At 56.9% G+C, this 27171-nt stretch overlaps 1 protein-coding gene across 1 annotated transcript in view; it reads left to right on the forward strand.

Annotated features, from left to right (window-relative positions):
• The window catches only part of GRIN2A (glutamate ionotropic receptor NMDA type subunit 2A), a 275021-nt gene that overhangs the window by 234683 nt on the left and 13167 nt on the right, over positions 1–27171 (forward strand). Inside the window, exons 11-13 of the mRNA XM_055136810.1 lie at positions 3456–3636; positions 5479–5721; positions 25526–25764. Coding sequence (XP_054992785.1) covers positions 3456–3636; positions 5479–5721; positions 25526–25764 — 663 coding nt within the window. The remainder of the gene's footprint in view (positions 1–3455; positions 3637–5478; positions 5722–25525; positions 25765–27171) is intronic.

Raw genomic sequence — 27171 nt, forward strand, 5'->3', positions numbered from 1 at the left:
GTTATTTATCGGCCTGTGTCAGGATGCGCGTTGAGCATTGCACCCGCGCACGCAGACGTTACGTAATAAGGCGCTTAGCGATCACCCGCCTGAGACTCGGAGGAACGGCAGCCTCCTCTGAAGAAGTGGATCACCCGGAATGCGCCATCGTGGAGGCCGAGGTCGACCAGAAGGCCCGAGCCTGCTCAAGGAAGTCGCGCGGCTGCGCCCGGCAGGTTCCTTCAAGGATACCATCCGAGCAGCCTCGCTCCGCTCCAGTTTCTCGTTTGTGGCAGAATCAAACTCGGAGGGTTCATTTTCGGCTGCCGAGTTCGAAAGCAGGCAGAGACAGTGAGCTGTTCTCCTAACTGGGGTAGCGTCATCTCCCGAGAAAAGCAGATCGACGCTGACCTGGTTTCTGAGATCCACCCCCAAGCTGCAAATACAGCTCAGAAATAATTGCTACCCCATCCGAGAGCTGGGAATTTTCTTCAGGAAAGCGCTGGCCGCCTCTTTGCTTTTCTTTTCTTTTTCTTTCTTTCCTTTTTTTTGGGGGGGGGTGCTTGGAATTAGTTCTTGTTAAACTTTAGTAAAATAATGTTAATGGATCGTCAAGGCCACCGATGCAGAGTTCAGGATAGACAGAAATGAGGGGAGAGGGACTAAAATTGGCTCCCAGTGCTGTAAACTCCGAGAGGAGAGCGGAGGAGGGAGAGAGGCAGACGGGAACGGGCAGGAGCGCTACTGGGATGGGAGCATAGAGGGGACGCGGGCCGGCCAGTGGTCCCAGCCTCAAGGTCGGGCTCAGCGAGAGCAAGAAGCGGCGTTTCTGCTCCCCCCAGCCAGCTCCCCTCCCTGGCCCGGGGCCCGTGCTGTCGTTGAGGGCTGTGTCCAGGTTGGAGTCTGCGCCCCGGGAGCCAGCTCAGCACTGCCGGGCAGTCCCCGTCACCTTCACGGTCCCCCTCACCATCTCCCCGGCCCTGGCCCGCCGTGGGGGGTCCTCCAAGAAGTTCCCAGCTTAGAAAGCAGGTGGCCGCCTCACCCCCTGACCACCACCAGCCTCGCTTCTCCCCCTCCTCCCGCTTGCAACTTCCGGGTGATGCGCTTCCGGCAACTGTGTGCTGGTTTCTCCCTCTGCTTAGGGCTGCTGGGTCCGAGGCCCCCGGAACAGCCGTGGGGGACACAGCCCGAGGCCCTCCCGCCCCGGGGTCACGTCTCTGGAATCGCTTTATATTTTTTGGCTTGTTTGGGGAGTGCCCAGCGCTTACTCCTGGTTCTCTGCTCAGGGGTCGTTCCTGGCCACGCTTGGGGGACTGTGTGGGGTACCGGGGATTGAACCCGGGTCAGCTGGGTGCAAGGCCAGCGCCCTCCCGGGGGCGCTGTCTCTCCCCCTGCCCCAGAGCACTTGTTTCTCTCTGGAGGTAGAAATGGGGAATCAAGGTTCAGACACGCACGTAGCTCTGCCTGCTCCCCGGGCTCCGTCCTCTGAGCACAGCTCCCGGAGGGCGCTCTCTGCATGCCCAAGTGGACAGACAGGAGATGGGCCTGGGCGCATCTACACACACACCCTCACACACATACACAACACTCACGCACACACATACACATACATGCACACACATACACAACACTCACGCACACACATGCACACATATACACACAGAGATACACACACATACACACATGCGTACATATACACACACATGAACACATACACATACACACAGAGATACGCACACACATGCACACACATGCGCACATATACACACACATGAACACATACACATAATACACACACAGAGATACTCACGCACACACATACACACATGCACACATATACACACATATACACACAGAGATACTCACGCACTCACACATACACTCACATGCACTCACACGCACACACACACACACACACACACAGCCTCTTAGACTGCCCCTCCCCTCCCCTACACTCTTTATCCCAGCCCTTGGGCTCCCGCCCTTCAGCCTGGGCCTCTCAGTCTTGTTCCTCCCCACACACCCCACCCCCGCCCTCTCCTACTCGCCTCTGTCCCCTCTCCACTCTCCTCCTCTCTCCCTCTCTCTCTCTTTTCCTCTCTCCTCTCCCCCACGCTCCTCCTCTCCCTCACTTCTCTAGGTCTTTCCCCTTCTCTCTCTGTCTCCCTGTTTCCCTTCCTCTCTCCCTCTTATTTCCCTCTCCCCCCTCTCTCCCCCTCTCCCTCCCTCTTCCCCGTCTCCCTCTCTCTCCCCCTCTCCCCTGCTCTCTGACTTGATAAGGCTTCCGTATAGATCTTCCCCTTTCTCTGCTCCCTCTTCTTTTCTCTCTTCTTCTCTACCTCCCTCTCTGCTCAGAATCTTTTTAAATGTTTTAATTGAGCCACTGTGAGACAGACCCTTACAAAGCTGTTCATGGTTAGGTCTCAGTCATACAGTGCTCCAACCCCCATCCCTCCATCAGTGTACGTTTCCCAGCACCAGTGTCCCCAGGGTCCCTCCCATCACCCCCACATAACCCCAGCCTGCCTCTATGACAGGCACCTCTCTCTCTCTCTCCCTCTCCCTCTCTCTCTCTCTCTCTCTCTCTCTCTCTCTCTCTCTCTCTCTCTCTCTCTCACTCTCTCCCTCTCCCTCTCTCTCTCTCTCTCTCTCTCTCTCTCTCTCTCTCATTTCGGGCATTGTGGTTTGCAATACAGATACTGAAAAGTCACCATGTATATCCCTTTATCTACTTTCAACACTCAGTTCTTGTCCAGCGTGATCACTCCCAACTATCAGAATCTTTTTAGTTAAAAAGAAATTCCAGGGCAGGAGAAACAGCACAACGGGTTGGCTGCTTGCTTTGCGCGTGGCCGGCCCGTGTTCCATTCCTGGAACCCCATCTGGCCCCCTGAACACCGCCAGGAGTGATCCCCGAGCACAGAGCCAGGAGTAAGCCCTGAGCCCAATTGGCTGTGGCCCCAAAGCCAACTGAGCAAACAGAAATAGAAACGGTCACCCCCGGCCTTTCCCACCCGAGTCGCAGAGAACGTTGTGCTAGAAATAAGCGCCACATATGACAGGGACAACTTCAGAAAACACAGACATGAAATCCACCAGCGACGAGGCGATCAGAGAACCGGAACCTTCCCAGCCGGCCTCAGAGAGGTGGGGGCGGGGAAGGGGGGATGCTCGCATGCAAAAGGGAACCCCCAAAGGGCAGAAGTTACTAAGGAGAGACACAGGTCACGCGGCTGAGCCTGGATCAGATCGAGACACGACAAGACGGATTCCCAAGGGAAATGTTTGCCGTGAGGATGGGGTGAGCCGGACGCAGGCCGCACCGGGGACAGCATCCCGACAGACGGACACGGCGTGCGAGGAACGGGCTGACCCAGGGCCCCTGCAGGAGGCGCCTCTGCCCCACCCGCCAGCGCCTTGTGAGACAGACCGTGCAGGGCCTTTAGCTTGACGGCGTCCTGCCTCTCGGCGCCCAGGGGGACCCGCACACCCTCGTGCCTGCCCTGGGTCACCTCGGCTGCAGGCCCGGCCGCTCAGACCGCAGCTCCTGCCTGCCCCCGTCCACAGGGGAGAGCCCCAAGACCGGGCCGTATTCCGACGGCCAGCAGAGGAGCTGCACCCCCGGCCCGGTTCCCTGCCGGCTCCACCACGCTGAGGGTGGAAGTCCCCTTGGATGGCTTCGTTCTCTTCCGGCAGGAAGCCCCCTGCGTGTGGCTGAGAGCTGTGTCGGGGCTGGATGCTCAGTCACCCCAGAGCACCCCCCCCACACACACACAGTTTCATTAATTCATCGGAGCCCCATTGAAGGCTTCTTGCATGCTAATGAATGAATAATTAACTTTAACTATATAATTAGCCCTGGATTGTGCCGAGACCCCCAGAGAGCCGCTGGGAAGAGACTTGGGCTCAAACCGGAAGCTTTGGATTAGGAAGTGCTGAGACCCTCCACCCCAGCCCCCCCCACACACACGCCCCCGGTACAAGCCTGGTGACCCCGAAGAGGCCCAGCTTGGCCGGGGAGAACCGTGGGCCCAGCCCAGGTAGTGGGATGAAGTGGGTGTCAGGTGGCCCCAGACTCGGGGTTGGACCCCAAGGCCACCAGAGGGCAAGGACGGAGCCCGGGAGGCTCGTCTACACCTGGCAGGAAGTGCTTCCTTCCTCCCAGGGGCACCACGCAAGGGGGACGCCCGGCTGCGTGAACCAAACCGTTTCCCACCGTTTGAGGGGAGGTTACGGTGGCCCCGGACCCCGGCTCTCCTGGGGGATGGCAGTGACCAAGGGCATCACCACAAGCTGCCCGGGTGGGCACGGAGGGGTGGGGGAGTCCGAGCTCCTCCATGTGCATCTCCGACATTGGCACCCGGGGGCACTTGTGGGGATGGAGAAGGCGTGGCAAGAGGCCGGCCCATGGACATGCTTCAGGGGCCCTCGAAGGCCACTCACCTGCTCTTTGGCTGCATGGTCAGTCCCCTGGGGCACCTTCACAGTTTCCGCCCTACGAGGGGCCGGGACAGTCTGGGCCTCTCCGTCCAGGAGCCTGGGGAGTGTGAGCCCCTCAGCTTAGGGGAGCGGGGGAGGCCTTGGGGGGCTTCACTGAGGAGCTCTCGTCACATTTTGTCCCGATGCTCAACTGTGGTCCAGTTTGTTTCACCTCTCCCCACCCCCCACGCCTGTCACGCCCTCCTCCTGGATGGCCGGTGTGACCCTGTCCCAAAGCCCGTGATGACCACAGCCCCAAACGGCTGTTTCCGAGCTCGGGGTGAGGCCTCAACTTTGGAACTTGGGGGCGGGGGTGGGGGGGTATTCTCCCGACGGGCCCCGACTGTCCAGCTGAGAGTGACAACAGCAGACACAAACGCCCTGAGCGCCCACTGTGACCTTGTCTTCACAGAAGATGTTTGCCTACCTTTGTTTTAAAAGTTGTGTGTCTATTTGCGGGGTGTGTGTGTGTGTGTGTGTGTGTGTGTTTGTGTGTGCGCACGCGCACTCGCATGCACACGTGAGAAGTTTTTGCGTCTGTTCACCTGTTCCTTGATGAGGTTGCCCCCCTCTGAGCGGTGGGATTAGAGGAGATTTAAATGCTAATTGCGAGTTTAATATTTCTAAGCCATTTTGGTCTCTGAAAAGGATGGAATCATTCTGGGGACAGAGAGAAACAGCAGACCTGCTTCTCTGGGGCGGGGGGAGGCCGTTTCCCCCTGCCTACCTCACCGGTTCTCCCGTCCCCAGCGTGCTCCTCTGCTCTTGTGTGATCCTTTGTCACGGTGGGGGCCGCAAGCAAGCTCTCGGCTCTCACTCATTTGACGCTCAAATGACGCTTGACTCATTTGGGCACAAGGACGCTTCATGTCTTTATTTAGCTTGTGACCCGGAGCAAAAAAACAAAACAAAACAAAACAAAAAATGGTTCTGGCTTTTCTCTCCTCCTTAAAAATTGCGCCTTGTACGGTGAAGGGGCCGGTGTGGCCCTGAGTCACGGGGTGTGATGCTGGCCCCGAGCTGGCCCCCACCACGCCCGTGACCCGTCCCCTGCTTTCTTTTCGGTCCGTTCCAGGAAGCTGGACGCCTTCATCTACGACGCGGCCGTGCTGAACTACAAGGCCGGCCGGGACGAGGGCTGCAAGCTCGTGACCATTGGCAGCGGCTACATCTTTGCCACCACAGGCTACGGGATCGCCCTGCAGAAGGGGTCCCCCTGGAAGAGGCAGATCGACCTGGCGCTGCTCCAGTTTGTGGGCGACGGTAAGACCCTGGCAGCCCTGTGTCCCATCCCCCTGCCCTTGCCCCTGCCTGCCTCCCCGTGTGCCAGCTCTTGGCTCTGCTCCGGGGCTCAGATCTACTGTTTAGCTGGGTCTTCTCTTGCTTGTTCACTAAAAAAAAAAAAATTAACCATCAAGTGCCACTCATGCCAACCTAGCACGCTTTGCAATGGTGTAGACTGGAAACCGAGTGTAGACAACCCCGGTTTTTGAAGAGAATTCATCTCAAGGATACAGAAGTGTTGATCTCAGTGAGTTCTGGAAAGAATTGAACCCATCGGCTTTGGGGGGTGGTGGCGCTGTCACGACAGTCTGATGGTACCATTCACACCGTCTGTCCAGAGCAGGGCTGTTTTCGGGGGGACTGGGGGCTGTCTCATCCCACCAAAGGCATATTGGTCTTATGTGGAGACCTCAGAGGGGGCGCTCTCAAATGGTGCTCAGGGGGCCTTGGGGTCATTCCTGGGGATTTTCAGCCACCCCGGTCATTGGTACGAGGGTCATGGTGCAACACCTGAACTCAAGAATGGTTCCGTGCATCATTGTCATGACCCGTGACCCCATGATCATCACCATCCCCGTCATGACCCTCACCCTCATCCACGTCACCTTCGCCACTGTCATCTTCATGGACACAACTGCCCTCCACACCCTCCTCCTCCTCTTCCTCCGCACTGTGGCCCGTCTCCAACTTGGTGATTCAGTCTGCTTATTTCGTGTCATCCGAGCAGTGCTCCCAGCCAGGCCGGGATCAGGGACGCCTCCTTCCAGACCGAGGCTGGGCACGTGGCACAGAGTGAGAAAGTGGAGGTCTAGAGCTCGGCCCAAGAGCCGTGCCTTGTGCCGGCGAGTGTCTGCCTTCTTATGGATGGGTTCTGTCCTGGCTCATTGGCTCTCCTGGTCAGGCTGTCAGGGGTGGGAAATCCGTCTTCTCAGCTTCCTCTCTCGGGACCATCTGGAGCAAAGACGTCGCCCGAGAAAATGACGTTGCCCCAGGGGGCATCTTAAGATAATCTTCCCGGAAAGCCGTGTCCAATTCTGAATGTCTCTCTAGGAGTAAATACATGAATTAACACAGCTGCCTAAATATTTCACTTATCTTATGCAGCTTCAGCAGGATTAATTATGCTCTAAAATTAGACCTGTGAAAAGCACAGTGCTGAGCGGTACCCAATTATTATTCATCCACTAGAAATGGAGTGTTTATCTCTTGTTATAGAGGAGCTTCAGTGGACTATTACAAGTCTAATGAGTGTCAAAAGTATTTTTTTTAATTGTCCTGATGAGCTGTGTAAATAGGACCTTTGGGTGAGGCATTTGATTATTGGGGTAACCCCTTATGTGAAGTCTGCTGGGAACTCCCCAAGATGGGGTGAGCTGACCCACTCAGACCCGCCTCCCTCTGCCCGTCGCCCGTGAGTTTCCTTCTGAAGTCATGGCGTTTGTCACAGGCAATCTCTGGGTCTTGGTGGCTGAGTATCAACACTCACTAGATGTGTGTGTGTGTGTGTGTGTGTGTGTGTGCACGGACACACACACATGTTGGGTCTCCGTCTTGGGTAGCTGAGAGAGTGCTTAAACAGAAATATGAGATATGCTTTGTTTTTAATGGAAAATGAAAAGATAGAACGGGACACACAAAAACGTGGTGAGATTTAGAGAAAGACTAGGATGGGCCGGAGTTCAATAGCGCCTCGTTCATTTCCTCAGCCAAGGCCCAGAGTTTACGAAGAGCCTGACATTTCCCAGACACCTAGAACCAGCCATCGAGTGAGAACGTAAAGAAAATCTGGAACTCAACATCTGGGCATTGCTGACTGTGGAAGGGAGGTCGAACAAGCTCTGTGCTGGGTCTTAGATCTCCTGGCGTGGGTGATTTAAGGAAACATTATTATAGTGAGGGAGCTCAGTTACGATAGTGTTCACATTTATAGACTTGATGAATAAATCGTTCCTGCACCTTCGTGGCCACCAGAGTGTCCCGGACTAACTCCCCCTTGTCTGTGTAATTGATCCCTTCTCATTAGCCCCTTTTCATTGGCTCCTTCTCATTGGCGTCTTCTCATTGGCTCCTTCTCATTGGTGCCTTCTCATGGTGCCTTCTCATTGGTTCCTTCTCATTGGCCCCTTTTCATTGGCTCCTTCTCATTGGTGCCTTCTCTTTGGCCCCTTCTCATTGGCCCCTCTCTTTGGTCCCTTCTCATTGGCCCCTCTCATTGGTGCCTTCTCATTGGTCCCTTCTCATTGGCCCCTTTTCATTGGCTCCTTCTCATTGGTGCCTTCTCTTTGGCCCCTTCTCATTGGCCCCTTCTCTTTGGTCCCTTCTCATTGGCCCCCTCTCATTGGTGCCTTCTCATTGGTCCCTTCTCTTGGGCTCTTTCTTTTCCACTTTCCACCACTGCTTGGTGATCTCAGTGTCCATAAGCCAAGGCCAAGGGTTGGTTAATCATTGTTCAGTACTGTCCATTTCCTTGTTTCATTTCTCTTCACTTCACATGAGTGAGATCCTTCAGCATTTGTCCTTCCTTCTCCTTCTGACCGACTTTGCCTAACACGGTGCCCTCCAGCTCCATCCACGTCACAGGAAGTTGCAAGATCTCTCCGTTTCTTACAGCAGAAGCATATTCCACTGAGGCTGCGCGTCGCAGCTTCTTTCCCCACTCAGCTGCCGTCGGTCGTCCGCTTGTTTCAGGGGCCAGCCCGCCGTCTTCAGCACGGCCGTGAGCATGGGTGTGCATACCTGGATCTTCTCTGATCCATGTTGGTGTTTCGTGGCCACAAGGTGGAATCGCTGGGTTCCGGGAATGCTCTATTCTGGCTTTGTGGGGGGGGGGGGGATATCCCTCCTGTGTTCCTACCACAGTGAGTGAGGGGTCCTTTTCCTGCTCACCCTGGTGTTTATTTTTTTTAACGTGATTTTGAGATTTGAAGAGCCAGAAGGAAGATCACAGCAGTTAGAGACTTTCTGTGGTGGAGGGGCCGGCAGGCATTGAGGCAGGAAGACTGCAGCGAGGGGTGCTGAGAGAAAGGATGCAAACCATGGACTGGGGTCCTGCTGGGAGCCAGCCCAGCACCGCGTCCACAGCGTTCTCACACCCCACAACAGCCATAGTTGGCCTTTCCATCTGCGTTCTGCAGAGCCAGTAGAGAAGGTTCAGTGGGGTTCAGCAGAGCATGAGAAGGAAGCAGGGACCACTGGCGGGTGGGGGGGACTCACGGACGTAGATTCTGTTGCCAGAGGCTTGGGGCCAGGACCGGGAAGCTGAGCCTCCGCCCCTGCTCCTCGGAGCACCCAGTGCCACCCGAGGCTGGTCCCGACCTGAGAGAGTACCCGCCCGCTGTCCCAGCTCCGACCCTCCCTTTTGTTAAGCTTGTGGAGCAGGAAGAGGCGCAGCCATGGTGGCTGGATCCTTCAGCTGCTCATGAGACGCCTTACCAGGAAGTGCTGCGTCTTCCTCTTCCCATATTGTTCATGGCAGTTGGTTTGGAAGCTCACACACACACACACACACACACGCACACACACACACACACACACACACACACACTCTGCCTGTGCTTGGTATCCAGTCAGATTCCATGAGCAATAATAATTAAGTGTCCATCTCCTTTTCCTGCGTGACTTACGTGGACGTGGCCTATGGCAGTGCCATTTTTTATATAGGAACCCGTGAGGTCGACGTCCCACGCATAAGGTGTTCGAGAGCCAGGGCAAAGGTGTGCCTGGCATCGGTGGGGTGTGACTAAGGTGATCCGCTCAACCCATGTTGCTGGGACTCCTTTGAAACTCGTTGGTGACCCCGGGCGTGGCAGATGTGGGCACCTGCGAGAGATAAGTGAACTTTCTAGGAGCCGGACAGTGACCATGGCACTCGTGACGTTGTGGTAGGACCCGGCTCCCTTTTATCTGGCGACCAGCAGGCAGAGTCTCAGTTTTTAAAGCGAAGTATTGCTATAAATACTGCTTTAAACAGCTCCGCTGGGGGCCAGAATGATGGGATGGTGGGTAGGGTGCTTCCCTTGCATGTGGCTGACCCAGATTTGATCTCCGGCACCCCATAGGGTCCCCCCAAGCCCTCAGGAGTGATCCCTGAGCACAGACCCAGCAATAAGCACCAACCACTACTGGGCGTACCCCCAAAATTAAGACTCGTCCAGAGGCAAAGGAGATATAGCAGCAGATAGGGCACCTGCTGGACACACAGCTGACCCCTGGCACCCACATCCGGTGCCCTGAGCACAGCCAGGAGAGATCCCTGAGCACAGAGTGAGACGTAAGCCCTGGGCATAGCAGGGCGTGGCCCCAAATCTGCCCCCTCCCCCCTAAAAGGAAAATCAAAAATACAGCCTCATCCAGATGATCATGAGGTGGAAGGGGACGGCTCTTGTTTTCATGAGGGACGTGCCCCGGCTTGAATGGGGCTGGGGGGGCACCATTCCAGGACAGTGACCTCGGGCCAGCACCACCGGGCACCCGCAGAGGTCAGTGGAAGTTCCCACTCCCGGGGCCGAGGCACACACAGACGCCGCTGCTGTGTCTGCCGGCTCTGCCGCAGGACACTGATGCGCTCTGAGGGTCCCGCAGGGACTCCCACCCACCACTCCAGGCCCCGCTCCTGGCTGGGACAGCCTCAGCACGGCCCCATCGGTACCTGTGGGTGGGTGCCTGAGTCCCAGGGAGAGCTGGGGACCCCTGCCCTGTGGGTGGGGGGCACGGCCTGTGCATCCTCCCAAGCTGGGGGCATTCCTGGAAGGTCTTTTTTTTTTTTTTTTTGCTTTTGCTTTTTGGGTCACACCCGGCGATGCACAGGGGTTCCTCCTGGCTCTGCACTCAGGAATTACTCCTGGTGGTGCTCAGGGGACCCTATGGGATGCTGGGATTGAACCCGGGTCGGCCGCGTGCAAGGCACATGCCCTCCTGCTGCCTTATCGCTTTGGCCCCAACCCCGGAAGGTCTTCGTGGCCCTTCTTGGGCAGTAGTGGAAATGCCACAGTTGGACATTTGCAGACGCTTGCAGAGGTTTGATTTGCAGGGGGTGGGAGGGGATTTATTGTGGGACCCGCACCCAACAGTGCTCAGGGCTGACTCCTGGCCTTGTGCTCAGGGATCACTGCTGGGGGGGGAAGGGCGGGCTTGCAGGCTCCTATGGGGTGCCAGGGATCAAACCCGGGGCAGCCTCGTGCAAGGCAAGCGCCCTCCCCACCTACCTGCCGGGCTGTCTGTCCAGCCCTGGCAAGAGGTCTCCTCCAGCCGGGCCTTTCTCCTTCTCCTTTCTCCTGGCCCCCTTCTGGTTTTGACATTGGACCCGCCCCCCAGCCCTCCGGACGCCCCCTGGCTCCTCCTGGCCACGCCTCTGAGCCAAGCCGCCCTCGTGCTTAAGCTGCTTCCCTGCAAGCTCCCGGCATCCGTGGAGTGAGTGGACCGAGACGGAAGGTTCTGCGGCTCCCGAGCTGAGTGGCCTGGGGCAGGTTCCCTGCTCCTGGCCTTCGCCCGCTGGTCCTCTCTCTGACTGGGCGCCTTTCTCAGGAGTCGAGCACTCACATTAAAGTAAATAAATAGGGGCCGGGGCGATGGTACAGTGGGGAGAGTGTTTGCCTTGCACGCGGCGGACCCGGGTTCAATTCCCAGCATCCCATAGGGTCCCCCGAGCACCGCCAGGAGTGATTCCTGAGTGCAGAGCGGGAGTAACCCCCGAGCATCGCTGGGTGTGACCCAAAAAGAAAAAGAAGGAAAGAAAGAAAGAAAGAAAGAAAGAAAGAAAGAAAGAAAGAAAGAAAGAAGAGAAAGAAAGGAAGGAAGGAAGGAAAGGAAGGAAGGAAGGAAGGAAGGAAGGAAGGAAGGAAGGAAGGAAGGAAGGAAGGAAGGAAGGAAGGAAGGAAGAAAGGAAGGAAGAAAAGAAAGAAAGGCCAGTGCTGGCGCCTCGCAGATGCCCACTCCCTGCTGAGCTGCCCCCCAGCCCACCACAGTGCTCTGAGCTGTCAGACCGCCTCGTACCCGCTCTTGTCCTCCCCCCCCCCCCGTCCTTCCTCCTGGACACGCTGCAGGGGGACAGCGAGCAGAGGCCTGGCTTTGCCCCGTGCCGGGGGGCAGTGCCTCCCCTCAGGGACGCCAGCTCTCTTGGGGGATGTGAGTTCTCCTCAGGGAGACCCCGGGGAACTGCCTCTCCTCAGGCCTCCCTGCAGGAACGGAGGCCCGGCCCGCTATCCCGGACGCTCGCGGAGGGTCACACTCGCAGGGCCAGGGGTGCCTGGGCCTTTGGAACTGGCGCGAACCCGGGCTGGCAGCTTGTGACCAGGCAGATCGAGGCATGCAAGCGTCTCCGGGACCTGGCGAATGAATAGCCGCCACCCCCAGGCAGCCCCCCAGGACTCCAGCACAGCCACAGTCGCTCGCTCGGGTGGAGCCAGTGCGGGGAGGTTGTACAGACGCCCCCAGACTTCCCCGCCCCCGGGAGTCACTGCGAGGGCCCCGAGACAGCCAGTGGTCAGTGGCCGGCACTTGGTCCCGGCTGCTTGGCGAGAGCCGTCCTCTGCCCGCAGACCCCGGCTGACTCACTCCTGCCTGGAGCGGCTCCCCTGCGCCCCGGGCTCCTCCGGCCGGGCTTCTCCTGACTTGGGTCTGTGTCCTCGCCTGACACGGCTGCCTCGGCCCCTTAAAGAGATAAACACCCACAGCGGGAGGTGCCGGGTGGCCCAGAGCCCACCTCCCGCTGGGGAAGGGAGACCCCAAGGGCACGTCCCCGGGCCGCGGTGGCTGTGGTGCCGCCACTGTGTTCGCCTGACGGGTCCCGTGAGCGGCGTCCTTTCCACAGACACTCGGAATCAGAGTTGTAGGGAACTCGAGCAACACCAGCTCTGGCTGTATTTGTACCTGGCGTCCCGCACCCCACCCCCTCCCCTGTGATTCAGTGGTGTGAGTTAATGATTGTTCATTAGCCCAGAGGAAACCGAGGCCCAGGCTGGTTAAATACCTGAGGCAGTAAGTGGTAGGTACAGTGAGGGGGGAGGGGAAAGAGAGGGAGAAAGGAGGGAGGGAGAGAGAGGGAGAGAGAGAGGAAGGAGGGAGAGGAGAGAGGGGAGAGAGGAAGAGAGGAGAGAGAGGGGGATAGAGGAAAGGGAGATAGAGGGGGAGAGAGAGGAAAGAGGGAGGGAGAGAGAGAGGAGAGGGGAGGGAGATAGAGGGAGGGAGGGAGAGGAGAGAGGGGAGGGAGGAAAGAGAGGAGAGAGAGGGGAAAGGAGGAAGAGAGAGAGGGAGGGAGGAGAGAGGGAGGGAGGGAGAGAGGGAAGGAGGGGGAGAGAGGGAGGGAGGGGAGAGAGAGGAGAGAGTGAGGGAGAGAGAGGGAGGAGAGAGGGAGGGAGGGGGAGAGAGAGGACAGAGGGAGAGAGAGAGGGAGGAGAGAGGGAGGGAGGGGGAGAGAAAGGACAGAGGGAGAAAGAGGGAGGGAGAGGGGAGAGAGGAGAGGGGGAGGGAGAGAGGGAGAGAGGGAGGGAGAGAGGACAGAGGGGAGAGAGAGGAATGGAAGGGGAGAGGGGGGGAGAGGGAGGGAGGAGAAGACTGAGGGAGGGAGAGGAGAGGGGGATGGAGAGAGAGGAGAAGGGGAGGGAGAGAGAGAAGAGAGAGGGAGGAGAGAGAGAAAGAGAGGGGGAGGGAGAGAAGAGAGGGGGAGGGAGAGAGAGAAGAGAGAGGAAGGGAGAGAGAGGAGAGGGGGAGGGAGAGAGAGGAGAGGTGGAGGGAGGGAGAGGAGAGGGAGAGATGGTCACGCATGGTGGCGCTGGGCCTGGTGCAGGGCTCTGAGAGTCAGCTGGCCAGTGGAGCTGGGGGCCAGGACCCCGGTTCTCAGCCAGGATCTCTGCTCGGACCCTCAGGCTGCCCCGTCTCACTCTCACCGGCCCTGACCCCCATCCTGCAGACGGGTTTCCTCACCCCCAAACACGCGACGCCTGAGGACACAGCGGCTCCAGTGTCCCTCCTCCGGCTGACGTCCCCTCAGACAGGCCTGAAGAAAGGGGCAGGAGGGGAGGGCGGGAGGGTGCGGGGCGGCTCTGCCTGCCTCGCCAGGGCCAGGGAGAGCTGTCCGGCCTCCTGGCGGCCAGGCAGCCCAGCAGTTTCGGGGAGCAGAGAGGAATCGGGGACGTCCAGTTGGGGCTGGAATCTGCTTCCCGCCGAGCTCCTAATCCCCAGCCTCCTGGTGGCTGTCCCCTTGTGACACGGGTTCGAATCACACGGAGACTTCAAAGCCCAGCCGGGCATTGTGGGCCCAGGAGGCTGCTGGCCCGATCAGGAGCCCCCACGGCCTCTCCCCACGCCCTTCACTCAGCCCTGGAGGCGGCCCAAGGTAAAAAGGAGCTCGGGGCGCCAGTGCTCAGGACTCAGTGTTCCTGGCTCTGAACTCGGGGGTCACAGCTGGCAGTGTTGGGGGGTGACAGGGATGGAACCCGGGCTGGGGAGTGCAGCCTCGTCCTCCCCACTGCACGATGCTTGGCCCCTCGGGCCCGAGGGTGACGGGGTCTGTGGAGCCTCCGCCAACTGCAATGTGGCAGCCTCACAGACTCGAATCACAGTGCTCTGTACTTCAGAGCAACGAGGCTAGCACCGGGGTCAGAGGGCCATTCCCCGGGCCCCCAGAATCCAACCTGGGTCCTGAGAGAACCCAGCCTCCCCTCTGGTCCATACATGCAGAGATCCTGGGACTGAGAACCGGGGTCCTGACCTCCAAGGACCCCATGCATGGAGACCACCACGTGAGGCACCCGGGAGATGTTGGCATGGAGGTTATCAGAGAGACTTTCATCCTTTTTTTGGCCGGGGGTGGGGGGTGTCATATCTGGAGATGCACTCCTGGTTCTGCACTCAGGAATCACTCCTGGCGGTGCTCGGGGGACCCTATGAGATGCTGGGGATCGAACCTGGGTCGGCCTCATGCAAGGCAATCCGTCCCCGCTGTGCTCTCGCTCCAGCCCCCTCCTCACTTTAATCAGAGACACACTGGAATCATGATGAGACAGAATAACCCCCATCTGCCAGCAACCCCCCATCCTCGTCCTGGGGAGTTTGTGTTCGGAGGGATGTTGGTCCGGGGCGGGGGGTGGCCTGGGAGCCCCCAACAAGCGGCAGCATTCATTCTCCTTCCAACGCCGGAAGAGCTGGATGGTGTCGGGGCTGGTGGGAGGGAGGGGTGGTGAGGGGTGCTGGGAAGACTGAGAGGCGCCAGGCAGGGGAGAGTCAGACATGCAGCGTCGCAGCCGAGTTGAAATAAAGCTGTGATGGATGGCTTGCTGCTAAGTCAAATCCTGGTGTCACGGCACACGCTCGGATTTACAGCAGGAGCAAACAGCAGCTCCAAATCCCTGTCCTCCGCCGACGCTTTTGTCAGACCCTTTCAGAGCCTCCAAAAGACGGAGTCATGGCCGTGAACTGTCACTGCAGCCAGCGGTGGCTCCCACGGCAGACGATGACCTTCCCAGCTGGTGACTTGTCGTTGAAAATCTGTACCCGTGCTCCGTGGCTTCGAAGGCCCCGGGACGATTCCCCGTGTTGGTTTGCTGTTCTGTTGGCAGCATCTTTATTTTTCATGCCTCTGCACAGCCCTCGTAATTCTGTCGTGGGCCTAACGTGTCATCGAACCATGATCCTGTCCTTTCCCCCTGTTCAACTCTTTCTTTTGCGAGCACAGATAACGAGGGAAGAAAACGCCCCAGTCCCCAAACACACACACACACACACGCTCCTAATTCCTTCTTTTGACCGGCCTTTCAAGATCCACCGTAAGATGTAGTCTTGGACACGTGGTGACTGTCTAGTACCCGTGTCTGGTTCCCATGTCAGGGGCACCCGGAGGAACGACTCGGCATGAATGCCGGCTTCGGCCTGGGCCAGGGCCTGACGCCACAGCGCCTTTGGCTGTTTGGTTCCTTCTTTCCCCGTCTTCTCTCTCAGCTGTCGTCCTCACAGCCTGTCTCACCTCTTGGCCGAGGCTGGCGGCTGTGTTTCTGGTGCCGCTCTCGGCCGGGGGGGCTGGTGCTGGGATCGAACTCTTGGCCTCACTTTTGCGAGGGAGCTGTGGTGTCGCGCGACCTGTCAAGAGCCCCTTTTTGCTACCGTGGGAGGTGGAGAGGGGCCTGGTCTCGGGGCTGCCTTCACTGAAATTCTCTGAAATGCTTGTGAAAATGGGCGTGTAGCGGGCGTAGGAAGGCGGGGGAGTCTTGGCATCTTTTTCGACCACTTTCTCACCTGTTAGAAAGAGATTTGAAAGAACCTGTTACATCTTTTAGTCGCTGTTCAAGCGTTGGCTGCAATAATTCACATGAAAAACAAAAAAAAGAAGAAGATGTCTCTGTAGCAGCCTGGGTGGTTGGGTTCAAACGCCGGCGTGAAGGGGCTGGAGAGACAGTTTGGTGAGAAGGGCACCGGCCTGGCACCCCACAGGGTCCCCCAAGCCAGAAACAATCTCTGAGCGCGGAGCCAGGATCCACCTCCCCCCTCCCCCAAAGAGAACACAAGCTTTGGGTTCAACTCGAACAACTGCTCTTGACCCACTCCTGGGAAAGCTCCTTCCCCTCTTTAAATGGGAGATGCTCAGACCTCGAGAGTTGGAGAGTCGGGGGGCGGGGGGGGTGTTGGGTGCCGCTCGCTCCAGCAGGTCCCCGGCAAGTCGCGTGGAAGCCGTGCTGAGGATCTCCTCACGGGGGCATTCCTTCTGGCGCCCGTGCATAGATTTATTTTTTTTAATCACGCTGCTTCCTTTATGTGTTGGCTTCCATCCGAGCTCTTCGAGCCGGGGCCTGTGACCTGTCTTCGTGAGCAAAGTTTTATGGGACCCGAGACCCCCTGCCTGCGTGTCGTCTCTGAATCTGTGAATTCCGGGCTGCCCGCGTATCCCGGTGGGGGACAGAGCGGAGACCTTGTGACAGACACCAGATGGCTCTGGGAGGGAAAAAATATTTACTAATTAGCCCTTTTCTGGAAAAGAGTGCTGACCCCGGGCTTGGCTGGAGGGCGGGGAAGTCTCCTGTTTTCAGTGGAGCCCAGCGTTGCGGGAGGTTTTCATCCCACTCTTGCCGCTTTATCTCTGGGTCCTTTTCCCCTCAGTGTTTAAAGATCTACCGGTTTCCTCTCTTGAGTTCAGACAGTTCGTTTTCCTTCCACTTTCCCCCTCCCCAAAGGAAGAATGAAGAGTTCCGTCGATAACCGTCTATAAACCATCTTTAAGAGATGGCATACCTCCGTTACACTGTGCAGATCTCAGTGGCCCTGTGACGTTTATAGGACTGTGGAACTGCCGCCTGGGTGGAGATCTAGCAGCCACCAAAGCTCCCTGCCTGCCCACGACTGCCAGGGGCGTCCAATCAGTGGGAGTGTAAGAGAACTAATTTCACGTTCATTCGTTTCAGCCTCAGAGCACAGGTATCCGGAGCATGTAACAAGCTCAGTGATTGGAGGCCAGGCCAGGCCCAGCCGTGCTCAGAGGCTGCTCAGGAGCGACCCCTGGTGGTGCTCGCAGGACTGTAGCTGGTGCCGGGGATTGAACCAGGGTGGGAGGGACGCTGGGCGAGCGCCTTCGCCCCCCCTGCATTATTTCCTCCTGGCTCAGTGAGTTCTGCGTGGAGACACTGCGGTTTATCCATCTACTTGCTGACGGACCTTTGTGTTGCTTCTGGCTTCTGTCCTCAAACACCCTTGTGCATTTGGGGTACGGGTAGGCACTGCCTTATCAGAGGGTGGACCTGGGTGAGGCATTTCGGGGTCACAGCCTGTTCGTTTACTTTATGTCAGTGGACACTTCCAGTGGACACTTCCGGTTTGGAGAGCAAGCCCAGTCAGTGTCCATCGCCCCCAGCAGAACGTGGGTCCCTGTCATTCCTTGTCTTATTTTCAGTTTGGGGGCCACACCCAGCAGAGCTCAGGGTTTACTCCGGGCTCTGCCCACAGGGGTCGCTCCTGGCAGTGCTCAGGGGACCATACGTGGTGCCGGGGATTGAACCCAGGTCAGCCGCATTGCAGGGCAAACACCCTCCCCGCTGTCCCACCTAGCTCTGCTCCTGTCATTTCTCAGAGCCCCTTTGAGGCCTTCTAGGGGAGAGAAAGCAACCCCCGTGTCTGAGATCTGGGTCTGATCCACAGGGGCCGTGGCGCTGGCCGTGGTAGCCAGCGGCCTGGAAGTCAGCAGTTCCCTCCAGCTTCGCAACACTGGGGCCTCGGTGCCGGCAGCCTGACTCAGTTACCTGGTTGTTACGGGACTCCAGAGGGCCGACATGCCCAGCCGGCTCTCCAGAGTGGGGGTCTGGATCTAACAAGCCCCCTGCACCCCAATTCTCTGCTGTTCATCCCTGGCCCTGATCCCACCCGCCTCTGCTTCCCCAGACTCTGAATACGGGGGAGATGGCTGCAGGGACTCGCGCTGTCGTGAGAGCGAGCTCTGGGGGCTCCCTAAGTCGCCGTCAGGCCTGCGCTTCTCCGAGGAGAGGAGCTGGGCATCCCTCAGCCCAGGCTGACTGTGACGCTGAGCCTTCTGCAAGTAGCCCTTTCGCTTCCTTGCTTCCCTCCCCTCTCCTTCCCTCTTCTCACATTTTTTCCTTCTTCTTCCTTGTCCTCCATGTCCTCTCCTTCCTCCTCCTTTTTCTCCTCCTCATCCTCGTTCTTTTCTCCTTTTTGTCTTCCTCCCAATCTCCTTCCTCCTCCTCCTCCTCTTCCTCCCCTATTCTCCTTTCTTCTCTTCTCCCTCATCCTCCTTCTCCTTTTCCTCCTTCTCTTCCTCCCCTTCTTCCTACTCCTTCCTCCTCCTCTTTCTCCTCATCCTCCTTCACTTCCTCCTCTCCCTCCCCTTCTTTCTCCTTCTTCTTCATTCCTCTTCCGCCTGCTCCTCTTTTTCCTCCTTCTCTTCCGCTCCTTCTTTCTCCTCCTCCCTTTCTTCCTTCTTCTTCCCTTCCTCCTCTTCCTCCTCCTCCTTCTCTTCTTCCTTCTCCTCCTCACACTTCTTTTCTTCCTCCTCCTCGTTCCACAGGTCTCAGGTGCCCACAAGGTGCCCTGCCACATCGAGACAGTGGTGAGCTCAGCTAGAATATGCGACTTTCCTTTGCTGAGGATTTTTTTCAGTCCTTGTTGACGTCGCTTCAGTACAAAGCGGGGTGAAGGGCGGTGATGTCATCTTCCTTGCTGAAAGGAAGGCAACGTGTGTCTGGGTGCAGATTACTGCAATCCTCCTTTATTCTTCCCTCTTCAGCCTCTTAAAACACAAGGAACCTTTTGTGATATTAAAAAGGCCTCACGCTCATCCCCCGATGAGTCATAGGATTCTGAGGGCTTTTGATGGAGAGAACGTGCAGTGTCAAAAAGCTAATCTGAATTCGCTTAGTGCCCTGCCTTTTAAGTCCTGGCCGCTGGGCCTGCTCCGTGTGCGTGAGGGCCCGTTGGTTAAGACACAGGAGTTCCTCGACAACCTGCCAGCCCGTCTTGGTTCTTCCCACCAGCTTTCATCCTCCCAGGGAAAACCGTGACCCTGCCCTTCACCAGCCAGGTCAGGCCATTTCCCTACCCACCTCCTTCCTTCCTTCTCTCCAAGAGACACAGACCGGGGCTTCTGTGCGTAGCTTTCCCCAGCTTCAGTTGGCCCCAGGACCTTGGAATCTCAGCCAGAGGGTGATGACCGGGGCTGTGACACCCTCCATTTCCCCGAGTCCAGCCACCATGCAGGGACCTCAGCTGGAAGGTGTCAGTCAGAGACACATCTAACTGGGTTCATTGAAGCCCTATTTTTATTTTGGTTTTGTGACTTCTCAGCATGGTACAGAAATGGAATAGTCTGACATTTAAATAAGCAAGACTTATTTCCCCAATTCAGTCTATTTGTGTCCAGAATCTGGTACTATTATTCCTCTCTTTCCCCCAACGCCCTACCACCCCTCTCCCAAAGATAATTTTTGCACCCAACAGTTCAATGACCCTCTGGAAGGGCAGACACGGAGGTCCGGATTGCAGTTGCTTCCGGATTCAAGGTCACCTTGCACAGTGTCAGAAGTGTGGAATTCGGTGTGTGTGTGTGTTGGGGGGGTGGGTGGCTGAGCCCCCCCAGGTCCGGGATCAGATGTTGGGGCTGACCGTTCCAAGTTCACAGGTGCCACCCCTAACACCCCACCAAGATGACCTTCGAGGGAAACAAGAGCGAGGAGTGCATCTGATCGCAGCCCCCAGCTGGCCCCACTCCTGGGGACCCTCACCCCACCCATGCATCTCGCTGCCCCAGATACTGCAGAGAACGTGGGTCCTCTGCTGCTCGGGCTTCTGAGGACTCCAGACGGCTCTGTCCCCGGATGGGACAGGAAACGGGATGGAATTGGGGTCCGCTCATGCTGGGGTGTTGGCGGCAAACCTACCGGGCATGAGTCACAGCAGCATCACCACACCCCGCCCCAAGGTCTTTGCACTCAGGGTAGGAGATTCTCCTGCCGGAAGTCCCTCCCACAGGAAGTCCCTCCCACGGGAGGCTCCTCCCACCGGAAGTTCCTCGTGCCAGAAATCCCACCCACAGGAAGTCCCCCACGGGAGGCTCCTCCCACCGGAAGTTCCTCGTGCCGGAAGTCCTTCCCACCGGAAGTCGCTCCCACCAGGCGTTTACCCTCTGCTGCCAGGGCCTCTGGTGGCCACTTGCTGGACCTGGAGTCAGGCCTGGTTTCTTGCTGCTCTTGCTTCACCCGCGGCTCCTCCCCACCTTCCTTCCTCTCTTGGACTCACTGACGGAGCATCCTCAGGGCAGCAGCCACAAGCTGATGGATGGTGGGGAGCACTGTGGACTGAGCACCCCCATTCCCCTTGATGAACCACCTGCTGGACTTTGGGCCAAGCCCCGCACTCAGGACTGAGCTCCGGGAAGCATCAGCCAGGAGAGCCCTAGTCAACTCAGACCCGGCGGCGGGGGCGGACAGCGATGACAGTTATTCCTGGGGGTGGTGTCTCCTCCTCGCGTTCCCGGGCACCCCAGGAGGACTTCCTGGAGACCGAGCCCCCACTCCTCGCCCCGAGTCTACCACGACTTCGGCTCGACATTTATTTGACAGCCGCGGCAGCCAGAGTAAATTGTGTGTGAGGCGGAGACCACTGATGGGCTCCTGTGGACCGTGGGCTTCTGGTCACTCAGGTCCTGGGGCAGGAGCGTGTCCCCTGCCTGTCCCGCCCGCCTCCGTCACAGGTCGGCAGCCAAGGCGACCTTTCTCCACGGTGTGGCTGCGGAGGGGTCCGTGTCCATCTGCCCCTGGCGCCTGGCTCTTCCCCGCCAGGCCCCCCGGGGACGCTGGAGGAAGGGCACCGGCTTGAGGAACATCGGGATGAAACAGGCACAGATCTGGGCCACCCCAGGACCCTGCAAGTCTGCAGTTGCCCCTCACTCCACAGACGGAACCTCTTGCTAGTTGGACCCCACCCTCAGACTCGCTGGATGGGGTCTTCCTTCCCTGAATTCCATCTCCAGGCACCCTATTTCTTGCTGCCTTGAGCCCTGTGCAGGTTGACTCATCTCCTCCGGCCAGAATTACCGAGAAACGTGACAACGTGGGCTTCCGGAAGCCAGGGACTTGGCGCTCGTTGTCCCTGTTAGAATGCCGATGTCTACCTTGGACTCAATGCTAGAAACTGTTGAAACTGTGACACCCCCCCTTTTTTTTTTTAATATAACGAATCAAGGAAGAAAGGAGTTGAGCAAAACCAAATGAAATCTGTAGAGGGCCCAAAGGATGCAGTTCCTGGAATGGGAAAATGAAATTCAGCATCAAATCCAACTTCTGAAAACCTCATATCACTCCACACTCACCCTGCCCGAGGTTAGCTGCTTTGGCCAGAAAGCAAGAGAGAAAAAAAATAATAATGTGCCTGCTGGGGTATCTGTGTGGAGGAAACCTATTTCAGTAAAACCCCAGGCCCCCAGATAAAGCCTAAAGAATACTGGTAAGTAATGGGCTTTTGACAGCTGCCCCTGGAGGAGGGACGCTCAGGAAGGCCGAAGGCTAGTTGCACGGGCCGCCCTAAAACCCTTTCCCAGAGCAATCCCCTTAGCGCTCATCTGGGTTCCCAGAACAGTGAAATGTCATCTGAAAGGCAGCTGTGGTTTCTTCCAGAAGGACTAGGACTGGATCTGAGGGCAAAGGAGGAACCAGTTTCTCACTCTTTAGACATGGCATATTCTTAGATTCTTCTCACTCTTACTCTCCTGCTCCTTTCTCTCCTCTCCCCTCTCTCTCCCCCGTTTCTCTCTGCTCTCTCTCCCTCTCTCTCCTCTCTACCCGCCTCATGCGTGCTTAGCATCACAGACTCCGTAGACTGGAAGCGTTATGTGCCCTCCTGCCCTGCACTGTCCTCTCCACCCAGACTTTCCCCGGTCATTCTTGTTGCTGCAGAACAGCTTCCGCCCTCGGAGTCCAGATTCTTGAATCCGCCACAGGGAAACATTCCAGGGCGTGCGGGAGAAGGAAAGTGCAGGACGCAGTACCGGAGCAAAGCCTCGCCCCGGCATCACGGCTCCGCTCGGGGATGGCGCCACCGTTTCCAAGTGGACAAGCTGATCGCCGAAAGCCAGAGCACACTCAGGGCTCAGCGTGTGGACATAACCTGGAGCAGATGCATCCCTATTTGACCTCCCACGCAGCCAAAAACATCACTCAGAACCCCCTTCCTGGAACTCTGCCTTCTCTAAGTGGGCCAAGTGCGCTGAGGCGCTGTGCACTCGGCCCCACATGAGAACCAGGACCCCAGGTGACAGGACAGAGGGTCGGGAAAAGGGTCTGAGACACTCCAAGTCTGAAACTTCGAAATATCTGCAAATGTTTTTTTTTTTTTCCAAAGCCTGCTCGCTAAGTAGGACATGATGATAAAAAAGAACAGGCAGCGCTTTTAAAGAGGCATGGAATGTCACATAGATTAAAATTAAATCATCAAACTTAATATTCCTAATGAAAGACTAAATGAACTGTAAGATCTGTGGGAATCTTCGCACTTGCAGCCAGTAGAGATAAAGGAAGGGGGATATTAAAGCAAAGTTAATGACCTCGAGACCAGACCGCGGTGTCCAGAATATTTTAAACAGAAGTGTCAGAAGAAAAGGAAGATGGAGTTCTTGCCATTGTTTGGGGGCTGACAGTGGCTCACCGAGACTCCCCTCATGCCAATGGAATCCAGCGTGGCACAGCTGCCGTGGGATTTCCCGAGGTCGGGAGCCACAGGAATACTCAGCTGCAGCTGGGACCTGGGTTTGGGGTGTACGGTATGGTCCAGCCACGTGGGAAACAGCCTGAATGTTTCCGGCCACACTAACCAGAAACCCTAGCGAAGATGCTCTTGGCTAGCTACCCTTGAAACTTGTGTCCTCACAAACCCCTGCCCATGGTGTCTGCGCTGCCTTGTTCATCACTGCCAGCCCTGGGGAGCTACCCAGGTGCTATGGGCAAAGGGACCCGCAAACCACACAGTCGCTTAGGATTCCAGGATAACAGGAAATGAAGCTGGAGATACGGGAAGATTTGGAGGAAGCTTCAACGCATGTGAGGAAGTGAAGGAAGCCTGACAGGACCACAGTTGTCCCCAATATTGCCATCAACCACGGACCAAATCTGCAGGCCATGCACCTTGCAGTGCCCAGAGATGGTCTGGACCGTCTCTGTTTGCATGACCTCACACAGTGATGAGCTCACCTCGGGACCCGTGTCTCAGAATGTTCAGACGTGAAGGGACATTTGCACATCATTGGAAGTACATGTTATTCCGGAAAGAGGAACAAGGACAGGGCATTGCCATGGGTCCGGGTGGAGGGTCAGGGAACTGTGTCACCTAGCAATTGGCAAGACCCTTTGAGTGAATCACGTAAGCGATGCAGTCTTGTTAGTGATGAGGTTGCACACTGGCTGGTCCGTTATCAAGATGCTCTTCCTACAACGGGGTTGAAGGCAGGAACAGAGACAGAGTATCTGGGAACTCTACTTCCTTCTCTGCTTCTGTGGGTACTGAAAATTACCTTTCAAAGAAGGAAAGATGTGGGACGTTCAAGTACAGAGCAACAATGGGTGAGATTTTTCCAGAATTAAAGTTATGAGTCATCAGATGCAAGAAGTACACGGAGTCCAGAGCAGAAGCCAATTAACACCTCCTTGCCGAGGGCCCATCCCAAAGACAGAATGCAATTATTTTTTTTGTTTTGTTTTCTTCTTTTTTGATTGTTTGGGTTTGGTTGTTTGGGTTTGGGTGACACCAAATCCAGGGGTGCTTAGGGACCATGGCAGGCCCTCCCTAGGGTGTGGGGAACCATATGGTGCCAGGGGCAGAATCTGGTCCTCTTGTTGGCAGAGCAGATGCTCAGACCTTTGAGCCTTCTCCCTGGCCCCAAAGCAAAAGGCTTAAATGCAACGGAGAGAAAATAGAGATTGTGGAGAACATAAGGCCACGTAGAGGATGAGCTGCTGGCTCACTCCCCACCTAGGGGATAAGGAAACTCAACGATAGCTTCCAAGGGCCCAGGAGAAACCATTGTCATCTTCCACTTCCTGTCCCACCAGATCATCCGGGAATAAGAACAAACCAAAAGCAAAACCCACTCTAGTTTCCCGAATGTGTTTTCAGATGAACAGTGGGAACGGAGTTGTGATTGATGTTTGACAAGAGAATCAAACATTTGGAATCTTTTCTTCTTTTATTCTGCATCTCATTACATTTTGTCTCTTAAGTGTGTGTGTGTGTATATATATATGCGTGTGTGTATGCATATAGATAGATATACACACACCCTCTACGTTCAGACTGCCTTTTAACAGTATATGCGCCTTCTTTGATTTGTAATGTCTCTGAAGCATAATTTTTAAAGGCAGAATCATAGACTGTCAGAGTTTAGTGGATTGCTAGACAGTTAGCATAATTGTGAGACATTTAGATCCAGAGAATTTCCTCCTAAATGGCAACTGGATGAAAATGAGAGAGAGAGAGAGAGAGTGAGAGAGAGAGAGAGAGAGTGAGAGTGAGAGAGAGAGAGTGAGAGAGAGAGAGAGAGTGAGAGTGAGAGAGAGAGAGTGAGAGTGAGAGAGAGAGAGTGAGAGAGAGAGAGAGAGAGGTTGGGTTTTGCCTTTTCGCCAATCCTCGCCATCTTCTTTCATTTCCTGCTGAAGTGGGACGTGGTCATGTTCGACTGGTCCCTCAGACAGACCTCTCACAAACGCTTTGTGTCTCCTGTATCCTGCTTATGGGTGACTTCGGAGGGGGGCGGATCATGAACGTTGCCCTGGAGGAAGACACGAGCCCCTCGAGGGTCTGCAAACCACCTTGTGCCAGGCACGGCCGGGGGGCGCCTTACTGTGGTGCCAGGCAGCCGTCCTCAGGGAGCAACTGGCCAGAGGCACATCTGGGGGCCCCCCAGCACAGCTCTGGGAACGGGGGGAGGGGGGGCTTGTGATATGCACCTGGCAGCAGGCTGCTGGCAGCTGCCATCTCCGAGCGCCAGGTGACAGCCTCAGAAAGGGAACACAGGCGTGCCCAGGGAGGCCGCCAGCTTCTTTCCTGTGCCAGGGTTGGGCGTTTGTCGGGGAGAGGGGTGGGTGCATCAGGATGATCCCGACCCCCATCCCCAAACCAGGGACCCTGCCAGGTGCACGCAGCACGTGGTCTCCGTCTCTGCTCCCTCCTGGCTTCCTCTTCCCCCACCCGGCACACGGGCCCAGGGAGCTCTGGAACTGGCTCCCGGGCTCGTGGCTGGCAGCCCCCTGCGCAGAGACCTGTCGCCTCTGCCACCCCTCACTGCCCGCGGGTCTTGTCTCTCGCCCAGGGGAGATGGAGGAGCTGGAGACTCTGTGGCTCACGGGCATCTGTCACAACGAGAAGAACGAGGTCATGAGCAGCCAGCTGGACATCGACAACATGGCCGGCGTGTTCTACATGTTGGCGGCGGCCATGGCCCTCAGCCTCATCACCTTTGTCTGGGAGCACCTCTTCTACTGGAAGCTGCGCTTCTGCTTCACCGGCGTGTGCTCTGACCGCCCAGGGCTGCTCTTCTCCATCAGCAGGGTCAGTAGCCCCCACCCCTGCATCCACCTGTTCATCTGCCCACCCCTGTTTCCAGCCATCTCTGCACCTCTAGATCTGTCCTACCTCTCCATCCATCCTCTCATCCAGCATCCACCCACCCATCCACCTATCCATCTGTCCACCCCTACATCTATCCATCCATCCACCTCCATGTATGTCCACCTTACATCCATCCATCCCTACATCCACCCGTCCATCCATCCCTACATACATCCACCCATCCATCCATGCACCCATCCATCCATCCATCCATCCATCCCTACATCCACCCATCCATCCATCCCTACATCCACCCACCCATCCATCCATCCATCCATCCATCCATCCATCCATCCATCCATCCATCCATCCCTGTATCCACCCATCCATCCCTAAGTCCACCTATCCCTCCATCCATTCATCTTCACATCCACCCATCCCTCCATCCATCCCTACACGCACCCATCCATCCACTTGGTGCCCTTTCTTCCATTTACCTACTTGGTATTTATTCTCTCTGCTGCACCAGTTTGATACATTAGGATTTAAAACACGGTTGAAGTGGAGGTTTTTTTTTTTCATTTGCCGATATTTATTGAGAAAACTAAGCGTTTGGGAAGGAATTGGTGCATTCTTGGGTTGGTATAGGGGCATAGGCATAGGGTGTCTTGAGAACTTTGGAGATTCTACCTTGGCTCAGAACGGAGAGTTTATTTTCTCTCTGCTTCATGGCACCTTGCACTTGGTCCTCTGCAAAGGCGTATTTCTTAATTAGCTCGGTGGCATCTAAACACACAGCTTGCTCAAGTATAATCATGTGCGTGCTCGTAGCTAGGTATGGTGCCAACTTTAAGCTGACTGCCAGCTATGGAAGGGTTTTCATCTCCACATGGTCCTGGGATTATCTCAATCGAATGCACACAGTTGTGCCCCCTGGAAATGCTCCTCTTTTCAGGAAGTGCCTTTCCTCCGCCTGAGACGCCGTGAAGGAGCCAAGTTGCCCGGGTGGTTGTTAGGACCGACGAGCTAAGCTCCTGCTCCAGGCCCAAGTGTCTTGGGGGACAAGGGGGCGTGCGGGGAGAGGGGTGCATGGAGGCGACTGGGCCAGCAGCAGGTGCTGTGGTGTCGCCCTTCTTCCCACTTCCGGAAGCACAGCCAGGCTCACACGCAGAGAAGCAGACGGGAGGGGGGCTGGGTACTGCCCTGAGATCTGGAGTCAGGGACGCTGCCCACACAGCCCGGGGTGTAGGGGAGTGGAGAGGGGGGCGTGGGCTGTCTCTCAGCTGTTCTGGGAGGCGGGCGTGGAGATTCTCTGTAGGGACCCCACAGTGGGGTGGGGGGCGGGGAAGGGGATGGCTCGAGGCTCTCAAGGTCCCTGAGCCTCACTGCAGCTTCAGTTTGAGCCCC

Source organism: Sorex araneus, chromosome 4 (genome assembly GCF_027595985.1).
Source record: "Sorex araneus isolate mSorAra2 chromosome 4, mSorAra2.pri, whole genome shotgun sequence".
In the NCBI taxonomy this organism is placed as follows: domain Eukaryota; kingdom Metazoa; phylum Chordata; class Mammalia; order Eulipotyphla; family Soricidae; genus Sorex; species Sorex araneus.